Here is a 13131-nt window from a genome sequence, read left to right on the forward strand (position 1 = left end):
TCTCTGACCCGTGATAGCAGTGTGATTTACCCCCGAGAGTACAGCACTGCGGCCCTCAATCAGCCTTTTGTTTCTCTGGACACTCCATTTATAATTTTCCCAGGCAGAGCAGATAGCGAGCAGCAGTTCAAAGCCTCCTCCCAGCCGGCTCCTGCCTCAGCGGTAGCATTGGGAAACAGGCCCTTATCTGCTCCTCCTCTCCAGCACAGAGGATGGGGTGAGCTTATCTCCTCCACTCCTCTTTCTACTAAAGTGAGAGAGGCCAGTGGTTCGCCCGAGAGCTGCTCCGACCATGACCCACATCCGCTCGCAAACACGCAAACAACACTCCACTTGCATGGCCACACACACGCATACATTTTTATATGGATAAGTACACACGCTAGGACTAGCGATATTTGAGATTTTTTCCAGTACTTCTGCTCATTGTTTTGTTACTGAATGTTTTTATGCCAACTGTTATTGTGGTTTAAGCCTTTGTCCCATCATTTATTTTAATCCAATATGTCTATATTTTCACATGATTACACATTGATCAGACATGTATGAACTATGACAGATTTTTCAGTATTTCCTCTTCAAAAAAACATAAATATAATTTACTCACAAACAGTGTGAGTCATAAACAGAGTCTGCTATATATATTCTTAAATATATATATAAAAAAATAGATTCAAATCCACAAATGTTGCACTGAGTAGGAATTAGCATGTGACTTTTAGAAACTTTTATTTTATTAATTATTTCTGCTTTATTGTTTCTTGTCCTTATTCTCCAGCTGAAATGAACAGTTTATGCTTTATCTCCCAGTGGGATTGTTGACAGAGGGGAACCACAGGGCATCGTTGCTACTGTTTTTGAGCTTGGTTTGTGTAAACAAAGAGGTTGGGTTGCTCAATTATCACGCAGCCAGTCAGTCCTCAGCGCTCGACTGGAAAGAAACAATATAATAGAACATATTCAGTGAATTATATATTCATTTGAAAACTATTACCAAAGTGTGGGATTCAGCTTTATTTTTGCAATACGAGGTTAACCTTCCCAAAATTCAAACCATACTACTGGACTTGATGGACCACAACACATATTACACACATGCTGAACCACATGTGCACAATGTGGAGGTGTTACCTGAGCCAGAGGTGTTACCATCTCTGCAGGAAATTGCTTTTCTACAGGTACTTTATTTATTGATTTGACTGTTTTCATTCCCTGTAAAAGCACCTCTTTTGTTCCATAATCAGCCACAAGTACCACTCTCATAACGTGAGCAACATGGAGTTGTTAATGCAAATTCAGCAGCACATTATTAATAGTTGGGGAGCTAAATGACCGAGTGGACATTTAAGGCCAACAATAGCCTTTAATATCCCTAATATAACATTTCTTACTGTTAATTGTTTTGGATAAGCACACACACTGAATTACTCAAATGTAAACAGGCCCTTTCCTCACAGATCTAAGCAGTTGTGTTTAGGTGATCAAAAGCAGAAAATATACATATATATATATGTATATTTTTTTTTAGCTTGTACCTTTGAGTAATTGAAACCAAGCCAGCTCTAAAATAAATATACACAAAGGCTACAGACTTCTTCAAATGTTCCAGTTGAACCTTCGAACATTTCTGCTCTCAGACTTTCTCCTCTCTGCTCGGTCCATCAGCTCGTCTCTGCTCAAAACAGAACAAGTGGGAGAAATCTTCCAAAAGAATGCGGGGGGAATTCTGTCAACATTAACCTGCTTCCTATCAACCATCCTCAGCTCCTACAATCTCACAAACTCTCACACACATGGTCAAGTGTGTGTATTATGCTGGCAGAGACTGAGTCAATGAACTCTCTTCCTCCTATTGACACAACGAAGCCATACACTTTCTCATTCAGTCTGGAGGGCGACTTGTACTCCAATGATTTACTGCCAGATGTGTTATATCTATGCACTATTTACACTGTTGCAATCAGAAGTATATTCAAACCCCTAAAGACGGTAAGGATTAATAACTTTAAACTTTTCAGAGCTAGATTAAGCTTTAAACTAAGTCTTTACCGGCTTAATGATGCAGCAAATGAACAAATACAAAGAATTATGTCGTATTTTAGAGGATATTTTGTTAATGCTGCCACAACACAATTATTCAATTGCTAATTTTGAAACCTGCTGTTAATTATCATAACTTTTAAATTGGATTAAAACATGATTAATCGAGTGGGAACTCAATAACGAACAATAATTTGCTTTAGCTGTGATGTGTTCCTATGAAAAGCACCCGGGGATGTGCTCAAGCAACCATTGTGAAGACATGAGGAGCTGTCACAAAAGCTGGAAGAGGAGAGCATTTCATTGCACCAAAAGGGTAATGGTTCCAAAAACTTGAACACTCCCAGTCACCATGGGGAGCTCTGTACAGAAGTTAAAAACTTCTGGTACAGCAGCAAACCTGCCTGGCCGTAGGAGAAAGCAAAAACGTTTGTCAAGAGGTCTTAGCCATCTCATCAGGAAACTAATAAAACTAACCGTGTTAGTGCAAAAAACGTGGAGGGTGAACTGATGAAGATCCTTTAACAACCAAGGACTTCATGGCCGGGCTCCACAACGCACTCCACTCTTGGCTGAGAAACACAAGCAGGGTATCCTGACGTATACCAGAAGGAATTTGGATAGGCCTCCTGAGTTGTGAGACAAAACTGGAACTGTTTGACAAAATGGATCAGCAGTTTCTCTTGCGCAAGAAAGGTGAGACTTATGACCAGAAGAATACTATCCCCAAGGTCAGGCATTGAGGTGGGTCAGTGATGACGTTGGGGAGTTTTTCTGCTCCAGGAACTGGTAATCTGGGTCATGTGACAGGCATCATGGATTCATAGAAAGACAGTTTCAGGAGGAATGGTGTCTTTTCTGTGGCGAACTTGAACTTTGGTGATAATTGGACTCTTCAACAAGACAATGACCCCAAGCATACTTCCAAGTCAACCAGAGCTTGGTTTTAGGAAATCATTTCTAGAATGTCCTGGAGTGGCCTTCCCAGTCTCCAGATTTAAATCCCGTAGAAAATCTTTGATTGGAAGAAGTTTGTAGGATTTAGTGGCATCTAGCGGTGAAGTTGCAGATTGCATGGAAGAAGACCCGCTCCGTATGTATATATGAAGTGCTCAGTCTAAGGATGGAAAACGCAACCATTCAGTTGTCAGTAGTCTCAAGTGATTACACACATGATGAAAATTTGGCTGGCGTTAAACACACAAGAAACGTAGTGCTGTTCCTTTGGGCTCTCTTCGTACAGCTCTTTAAATGGAACATTTAGAGTCCACAGCCTTGTTTCTGGCTCCAAAGAGTTCAAATAAATCTCCACCAGTTTGACAGACCTTTTGAGTGAGTCAGTGCAGATGGGATAACTCTTCCTCTCTGTGTGCAACAGGAAACAGGATGATATGTAGACATGAAGTGATGGAACAGGATCTGCCTCCCAGTGTGGAACTCTATGTGCCTGCATAGTTTAGCATGACTATATTTACATGTTACCTCGCTGGATCTTGTTGGTCCAAGTGATCACCATTCTGAGAAAAATTATGTTCAGGACTAATTCAAAATTGTTGAGAAACCCATAAAACTTTGTAAACATTTCATCTTTCTCCTGCTTTTTGTTTGAAGGAGGCTGGTCCTGATTTTTGTTCTAGCATATTGGTTTTTCTTTGTTTCTGAAGGAGTTCTTTCCCCTATTTTATGTGGTCTCTCTCAAAACAAAGGAAATGAGCCCTTGCCACATGTACCCAAGCGAGTGTTTTTTAAGTGTTGGTTTGCATGTTTGTGAGAGTGTGGGGATCACAGTCTGCCATTGTTGAGTAATGTCTAATTAAGGCCCACAGTGAGGCAGGTAATCTGGCTGGGGATGGAGGGAGGTGGGAGAGAGGGTGGTAAAAGTGGAGGCTTTGGCTTGGTGATGATTTGGGTTGATTATCTGCGCTAATTGGGCCAGCCATGTAGCAGAGCAGTGGTTGGAACCTGCAGTCTCACCTCTCATTAAAATGATCTAATGATGAGTTTCCAGCTCGTCTGACCAGAGGAGCGAGTGGCCGTGTCGGTCGCTAGTTAGCTGGCTGTCCCCGAGGACACGCGCCCCAGAGTAACCTACACTGTTGTTACACTTTGGACACACTTGCAGGGGGTGGCAGTGGGATGTTTACAGTTAAAATAAATTATCTGACAATATGTTGCTGTCAAGTTTTTGTATTCAAAAGAATAATGTGCCATTGGTTGTTGTTATTAGAAACCTAAAAGAATATTTGAAACGTAGGAGGTGTTGATCACTAATTAACAAAATTATTACAAAAATATATGCTTTTTAATGCAGATGCTTTATTTATATGTATGTATATGTATATATATGTATATATAGAAATTATTTTGAAAGACAATTGCAGATTGTTATCGGCTTTCCCCTCCTACCTTCACACAAAAACTCTGAGCAGCTTGAAGAGAATTTTGTTGAATGTTAAAAACCATTAGAAATTGTCAGACAATAAAACAAAAAATTGTAACCTGTAAAGAGTTAACTGTTCTGTGTACAGGCAGCGTTGGTTTTTAAAATTGTACAGTTATAATATTGCAACTTCACATTTTTTTTAACGTGCCAGAGTTAACCCGAATATGCCACAATGCAGAGATTTGCTGATATTATAAACAATGGGACAGGAAACTAACAGCAACTTGGGGTCAGTGTGGTTGGATTCAGTTAATTGAAAGCAGTGCACCATGTGTGTGACAGTGATCTACATTCTCATAAACGTTTTGGTGAAATTCAAACATTTTCTTCATGTTCAATATTTTAAAGAGATGATTTACACTTTTTTTGTGTGCTAAAAATGACATTGACATAAGACAACAGTCACAGAAATAGGAATATACGACACCAGAGCTCTTATAATGGTCCAAAAAGAAAAGAAAAATAAAGCCTTTGTTGTTTATATTATTATTATATTATATTTTTCATCTCATCCCCGCTTTTATGTTGTCAAGGCCTATAAAGACTTACCAGCTTTTCAGAAAACTGTTAGTTTATTCTGTTAATCTCTAATGCTGAATTATGTGTTTGTCAGTGTGTATGTTAGCGTATGGTTGCGTAACATATTTATGTGCTTGTGTGACTGCACTCATGAAATGTGTATCTGTCTTGGCTGTTAAGTCCATATTTATGAGATGGAGTTTAATGCACTCCATGTTACAAAGGGAGGAAATGAAACTTCCTCATGTCTCAGACAGTGTGCAGCATGTAGTCTGCTGCTCTAATCTCTCACCTGCTCCACATTACCAAATCCCTATTACCTGCAGCCCACCTAATCTTGGGATGTAGTTTCCGTCAGGTAGGATTAATAACACCCCCTCTGTGGCTGGAGTGTTTGAATTGGTGTGTATGTGTGTGAGTGTGTCCACATCCCACCCCCTCCCTCCCTTCTTTATTAAGCATGTTGTAATTTATGGTTGTAGTTCATCGACGGACGGCTGGCCAAATTGAACGCAGGCCGCGGCTTCACCGACGTGTTTGAAGAGGAGATCACAGAGGGTGGCTTCTGTGGAAGTGAGTAGTGCTAGACTTGCCTATCAGTTAGTCACATTATATTTCTTTGACATATTTAATGTAACACACAGAAGCTATTGTGCTATTATAAATGTGAAAACGGTGAACAAAACAAGGAGAAACCTTTGGAGTTATTAAAATAAGTGTTTGTTTTTTTTAATGGTCAAATAAAATGTAATTCTCTCAAACTTGTATAAATTGATTAAAAATATTCTCAATTTCCTTGTAAACTGCAGTGATCTTGAAGAAGCTTTATGATATGTTAGTTTTAAAACATTTCTGGTCTTTGACTACTCGTCTCTGTCATGTTTGAAGGCTGCTGTAAAATGTCAGCTACAACCACAAAAGGGGTTTCAAATATTAATTTACTGAAGAACTGTATAGTTTTTTGGAGAATATGCTTTGATTATTATTCAATTATTAATGTAAATTGCGTTATTCTCCTCTATGATTTAAAGTGAAGCGCTTAGCTTTTTTCATTTAAGCTGTAAAACTGAACCTCAGTTTAAATTGGCTCTTTATTTTTATTTTTTTTCATATATTGTATTTGACATGCATCCTGACTGTTATTTGTTGCAAAAATCCTTATTGGATCTGACACAAAGGCTGCATGTAAACCTGATTGAATGTGGCAAAAGAGTTAACGACATGTTTGCAGGATTGTGCTGATTGTGCACGAGATGTCGTAAGTTTAAGTGTGAAAACAACACAATTCCCACAGGAGTGCTCAGACAAATTAGGTTTTAGCTGTATTTACTCTGTAAAAAAAATAAATAAAAAGCAATCCTATTCAGATGTCACAGCTTTCAAACCCCATGCTGTCGTCTGTAATTATGGTCTTTAAGTATTTGAAAGTAAACCCTGGATACCACAGAAAAATGTCCAACATATTACCACCAACAGCAAACAACTGTTATTTAGGACAGAAGAGACAACAAACACAACATCTTTGACTTTGCAACTTTTACTGAAAAGAGACTTAAAAATAAATAAAACAAAAGCAGTCAGTATAATAAAACTTTATTTCATGCTTTTAAATCAACTGCATCACATGCAAGTGTGTAATTTGTCACTATAGTTTTTTTCTACAAATTGAAGTGTTCAATAATGTGTAAGTGGATACACACTTGCACATTATTGTGCAATATGTTGTCTGTGTCACAGTGTAATATACATAGTTATCTCTGCATCGCAATGTTAATGCTGGGGCCACTGAGTGCAAACTGATTAATTCATATTTCCTGTCTTTTCTGCATCCCTTCAGGTAATTTGAGGTCCTATCAACAATGGATGCACACTGTAAAGGTATTCACAGAATGTCCAATCTCCATATCCTACCTAAAAGCTTTTATCGTATGCTTTTTTTATTTTTATTTTTTTTATCTATCACTCATTTTATTCCTGAGTTGTATTTATTTGAAAGCGTGATTGACATGACTCAGCGTTTGAAGTCCCGCTGTTGCCTTTGGAATGAAGGGGGCTGCCTGAATGTACAGATCCAGCGCAAGTGCAGTTTGGTGTGTGAAGCGGCGCGTGCAGCAGGACAGTGGAGACAGACAGGGAAGGAGACAGAAGTGATTTGACGTGACAAGACGTCCTCCGACATGACATGTTGATCTGGCAGCAAACACAGGCGTTACTCCACTGAACCAGCCCAAGAACATGCATCCCTCCCTCCTTCAGCTCTTTCTGGCTCCTTCCTCCTCTCCTTTTCTTCCCTTATCTATCTGTCTTTATCTCTCTCCCTCTTTTCATCTCTGTCACACCCCCCGCCATCCCCCCCCCCTCTCTCTCTCTTTCACTCACTGAGTATCTCTTCCTTGCCCTCCTTCCCTCCCTCCCTCTCTCTCTCTCCACGCCGTCAGCTAAGGCTGAATTAGTTCTCTAGAGTGCTCTTCAAAGGTTTGTTAAAGTTCACATTTCCTGACTGACAGGGATCTATAAGAGGGGCCTTCACCTCGGCCCCTCTTCTCTTCTCCCTCTGCCAACTTCTGAAACGCTGTCTGCCATTTACTCTGTTTAGCCGTTTAGCCGGCGCTTTGTGCTTACACTAAAGACCAGGCAGAGAGAAGAGCAGCAACTGGAAGAGAGAAAAGAAGAAAGGCGCAGGGAGATATTGGGTACCATAATGTCAGTCTGCAGAACTCAAAGTATAAATCAATCATGTACATCGTTGTTTCAGGCTGCTTCTAAATAAAAACCTCCTGGATGCTATGAATCACGCCGCTTATCGTGGATCAGCAATACTTTGACTGGTGTCACCACTTTTTACTGAAGTTGTATTACAATACTATGAACAGCTGCAGAGGTGTGGTTCTGTTGTGACATTTGTTTCTGTGTGTGCTCTGTGGGGGATTGGTTGTGGATTAGAAATACTGATCACATTATTGATAACAATCATAGCGTGGCAAATGTGTGCAAAAAAAAAAAAAAAAAAAAAAAGCTGAAAATAATCAAACTGATGGCCAAAACAATGCGTTGTGGTCACCTGTTATGCTTTACACGAGACTTTAGATTTTAATTTCAACTTGCTCTAATTGTTCTCCAACAATATTTGCCCTGCCCTTCCTCTGTCCCCATAGCAATAATTCATTTAAAAACATGTTTTAATTTGTGTAGAAACTTGCACAATATGCATTTAAGTGACTGACAAATACTTGTCTGTGTCTATTCCAGAGAGGAGGAGCGTTCTTCAACACAGCTGTGACAAAGGTATTTTCTGCTTCATGGGGAGTCCTATCAGCAGAGCTTAATATGTTGTTTGATTTCAATACATAAAAAGAACCATCACATCAAGAAAATGAATGAAAATAGACCTTAAGATGACATTTTGTAGGTTTTCCGTAGAAAATTAATCAGTGTGCTTGACTATATGAAATTCAATATTTAAAAAGTTGTCTGTTGTAATTGGCTGTTGAGCTAATGGGAGCATTGTTCATGACTAGTGAATGTTTGATGAGCAGTAGCATGTCGTTACGTGCTGTACAATAGGTGGTCAGGGTGCCCTTTCGTGTTCTCGCCTCCTGTTCGTGTGCGAGGCTCTCTCATCCAGCCTTTTGTCTCTGTGTTTTTGCCACGGGGATCAAAGCATTTCTTGATGTTACATGAAACCAGAACAGAATGTTAATGCAACATGTTTTGATTAGTAATCTGTGTGTGTGTGTGTGTGTGTTGTTTTTTTTGTTTCCTCCTAGGCCAAGGTTCATGCCAAGAGGGGCATCCGAGACATTAAGGGCAGACTCAAAGCAAGGGTGAGCTGCATGGACCTTCACACCTCTCTGACACGCTCACACATGCTCTTAGAGGCATGCAAACACACACATGTACACATAATTCTGTTCTGGGGCATGCAGATAGACACATGCCTCCCTCATAGAAACAGACAGGAAGCCTGCTTTACATGGAGTGTGTGATTCTGACGTAGGGGCCTTTTAATGACTGTTGAAGCCTGCTTAACGCTTTGTTCAGGGCTGTACATTTTTAACCAGCGCCCCTCTGGCTATGGCCTGTCATGTCATCTGAGCCGTGGCCCTTCTTCCTCTTTTATTGTCTGCATATTTCATCAGTGAGCCTGTGATTTCCTCAAAGCTAATGTAACGAGGTGTATGTTTCCATAAGCCTGATGGATTTGATAAGGCAATAGTAGTTTGATCTGTCAGTGGGAAACCGAGGAGAGGGGGCACTGATGATGAGCAAGAGGTGATACGCTCTGTTCTGCACTGTGTATGCACGTGCGCGCGCGCGCACACACACACACACACACACACACACACACACACACACACACACACACACACACAGAGTGGAGGCAAACAGAGGTGCAGAAATGTATTCGATTTTGAAGTTAAACAGATTTCCTGTTCGTTCAGAAGAGAAATTAATTTATGATTGCACTTAATCTGTGATACACTTCTTTTACTGCCAGCTGCAGACTTTGAACGAGGACCCTGAAAGCACAAACATGTTGATATTTATCTGGTCAGAGATGTTTACCGTAGTTGTTGTTTTCTAAGCATCGTAGTAAAATGTTTTAAAAGGTTAAGCCGGAGCTATCTTTATATCCTATTTTCTAAACCTCATAAATTACCCGATGCACAATGCAGTAGTTATAGTAAATAATGTCTCTCATTACTTTGCATCTTCACTATCATGTACCTTCCTGCTGAAGACATAAAGAGCCTCTGTACGCTGTAGTTTTTCTCATGTTATCAAATATAAGTTGTTGTTTTTTTTACTATTTTTTGCTCTGCATTGGTGCACTGATACGTATTTGGGGATTAATAAAGTAACTATCTATCTATCTATTTACTGCAGCAGGAAGACTAACTCAGACAAACTGCAGTGGTCACGATCACCTTAATGAAGCAAACGCGTCACTAATTGTGTGTCTCACTTTTTAAACGGTTTTTACAGTTTAAAAGAGGAGCTCTGTGGCAAAGTGATAAAGCAGTGGCTTGACAAATAATAATTGTTAGTTCAGTTAAATCACTGTTGATTTTAGTCTTGTCATGAGATTTGTCTTAAAAAATATAAATGCTGAGTGTCAACGGAGTCATTTCCGTGCCGTAATTCAATTTGAGGGCGAAATGGCAACAAACCGGACAAAGGGCTTCACCGCTTTAGCTCTTTTATTTTTTAATCTGAAATTGTTTCATTTCAATAAGGCAAATATTCATTGGCTGTGGTGGGGTGTGTTTTTTTTTGATGATGATTGGAGACATCAACATTATTCTCCGAACATTTACAACAGAACTTAAGATTTATATTCATCTTTTCTGTCAGGAAGAAGAAGAAGAGGGGATGATGGTCTGTGCAGGGTCTCCTACCAGCACCAAGAGCCTGTCTCCAAGGAGACTGCAGAAGATGAGACGGGTATGACACACACACACACACACACACACACACACACACACACATATACACACACACACACACACACACACACACACACACACACACACACACAGATGCACATCAGTAAATGAGTTAACTACATTTACACTGACTGATCATACCAGAGCTCAGTTTTCACTTGACCGACATGAGTTCACTCTTCCACTTCTCTACTCTTTTCTGTCCACTTTTTGTTCTCATTGCTTTTTTCCCATTTTTTTTTTTTTTTTTTTTTTTTTTTATTCCCCAGATCTTCTTCTCTCTTTTCATGTCCATCCCTCTCCTTTTCCTCCCTTTCCCCCCCACCTCTCTTGTAACAGCTCTTGGAAGTACAGTAGTTTGTCAGGCTGCCAAATGTAATGATAAGCATTTTTTTTCTCTCAACGCACTCATGTTGTACATTCAGTATTTTCCTCTGAACAGCACGGACAGTCGAAGCAACTCATCTGCTGGTCAGCATTTCCTCTGAAGAATTTGCTTGTGCACCATAAGTGGATAGCACTTTTTTTATTTATTTTTTTACTGTGTGTGCAGAGCTGGTATGTGATGTGCAAGCGCACGCACGCTCACAAAACACACATTCATCAATAAATACTGTCTATGAGGGAAGTTCAAAATATTTTCTAGTTTAATTATAAGACACCTTAGTGGTAGCGTAAATGGAAATGTGCACATCTATTTCTTTGTGTAGGAAGTTTAGTTTGATGCTATTAAAATTGCACACTTCTGCACTAAACGCATACGTACAGACCTGTGGATACTCCCACCTCATATCTATACCTCTGTAGTCCCAGCTGGAGCTTCTCCACCTTTTATTGCCAAATGAATGTATAGCAAGTATAAAATAACGCTTCCCAACCCTGCTGAAAACCATGGCTGCGTGCACACACTGACATTTTGGTCACAGTCATGTTAGAGTTTGATTAGGAGAGGTTGTGCTGTCCCTAATTAGTGTTGTGTTTCCTATGTGTGTGATGAGGCTGGAAAGTCTTAGCGCAGAGGAAGGTGTGACGGCCGGGGAGCGGAGAGGAACGGCAATTAGGACTTTTCTAAAGGCCTCCTCGGACACCCTCCCCCCCCAGCCAGCGCACACACAAAGACGGGCCAACGCACACACAGATTAACAGCCAACATGCAGTTGATGGTTGCGCACACACACACACACACACTCAAGATATGCACGCGCTCACACGCCCCTGTTCATGCCACTGAGGCTTATTCATTGCCACCGTAACGGGTCCCTGGAGACCACTGGAGGAGGGACACGCAGGACACAGAATAGCGCGTCCCACAGCACGGTTTTTGTGTGTGTTCTCGTTTATATAGAGTCAATCAGTTTCTCTTTAAGCATACACGAAGCTCGTCCCATTCGGTTTTCTCATTGTCTTCCTAACATTGCTTCTAGTTCAGAACCCATAGGTGCATGAGTGCGTTATTCCAACATTTACAAACCCTGTTGGGTTTTGCGTCTAAAGTTTGATGACCCAAGATTTTTTTGTGTCAACTGAAGCCAGGAAAGCCTCGATAATTTATGGCCTGTCGGTGTGCAGTAACATCGGAAAGACTGAAACTCTCCAAAACATTTGTTCGGAGTTTGAGGTGGAAATTGTAAATTCTCATTTTATTAAGGCACATTACTCAAAACAGAAGAAGAAAATAATTCTCACAAAAAATGTACGCTCGTTTCAGGAAGAATGTTTTTGTTTATAAATTACCACCGCAACATTATTTTTCAAGTCTATAATGAAATACAGACACGTGCGGGGTTTTGTCTGAAGGAGCTCCTTTCTTATTTACTTTCACCTGACTGTTTATTGCACAACATATTTACATTTCAGTTGGAGAAAAACAAAGCTATTGTTCTTCTTCTCTTTGTGTCTCTCACCTTTCTATCTGTTTGTTTCGGAGCCTGCTTCCTATGAAATGTTCATACTGTTGTTCTGCCCACAACTGTCTTGACCAGGTGTTCCTTGCACAAGAAATTGATCGCAGTGGGACTAACCTGGTTAAATAAAGGTTAAATCAAATTATCTATAATACTGTACCTCCCCTACCTCTCGTGCCCACACACACAGACTCCATTTGGTTGGTTTAGCCTTATTCTTAACTCATCATTAGAAAAAAAAATAAAATTAAAAAAAAAAACAAAAAAAAAAAAACACCAGTATATATATATATATATGTCCCAGTGTCTCTGTAGACAAACCTGTAAGGTCCTGTCTCTGTCCATGCAGTCCACTAATACAATATTTGTCTCAATTTTAAAATGACAGTCTTGAATATTTTATACATAAAAATATGTCACCTAAAATAAAAAAAATAAAAATCATATTTTCGGGTATTTCATACCATTTGTATCAAAGAAGGTAGATTAAATATTGGAAACGAAGATGGGATTTCTTTTATTGAACTGCATTTATTTGACTTTGGTGTACCCATTAAACTGGCAATTTAGTGTGTTGAGAAACTCAAAATAGAAAAAAAAGAAACCTCATTTCTTTAACAATAAGAAGTTTGGTGAAGGAGAATAATTGTTCATAAAATACTGTTAGAAAAATCTGGGAAGTATTTAATGACTCCAGGCTTCATGTAGATTTTTTGAAGCAGCTAACGATTTATTTACTGTATTGAACAACAAGTGGGATCAGCATCTCACTAAAAGA

At 39.7% G+C, this 13131-nt stretch overlaps 1 protein-coding gene across 2 annotated transcripts in view; it reads left to right on the plus strand.

The window, feature by feature from the left end:
- Positions 1–13131, plus strand: part of dennd1b (DENN/MADD domain containing 1B) — a 105874-nt gene that overhangs the window by 80620 nt on the left and 12123 nt on the right. For both annotated transcript variants that reach the window (XM_069153282.1, XM_069153281.1), the window contains 5 exons: positions 5485–5575; positions 6840–6880; positions 8252–8287; positions 8770–8826; positions 10358–10447. In XM_069153282.1, the coding sequence (XP_069009383.1) occupies positions 5485–5575; positions 6840–6880; positions 8252–8287; positions 8770–8826; positions 10358–10447 (315 nt within the window). The remainder of the gene's footprint in view (positions 1–5484; positions 5576–6839; positions 6881–8251; positions 8288–8769; positions 8827–10357; positions 10448–13131) is intronic.

Source organism: Embiotoca jacksoni, unplaced genomic scaffold, assembly GCF_022577435.1.
Source record: "Embiotoca jacksoni isolate LCO1_2020_lvr unplaced genomic scaffold, fEmbJac1.0.p SCAF_19, whole genome shotgun sequence".
In the NCBI taxonomy this organism is placed as follows: Eukaryota; Metazoa; Chordata; class Actinopteri; family Embiotocidae; genus Embiotoca; species Embiotoca jacksoni.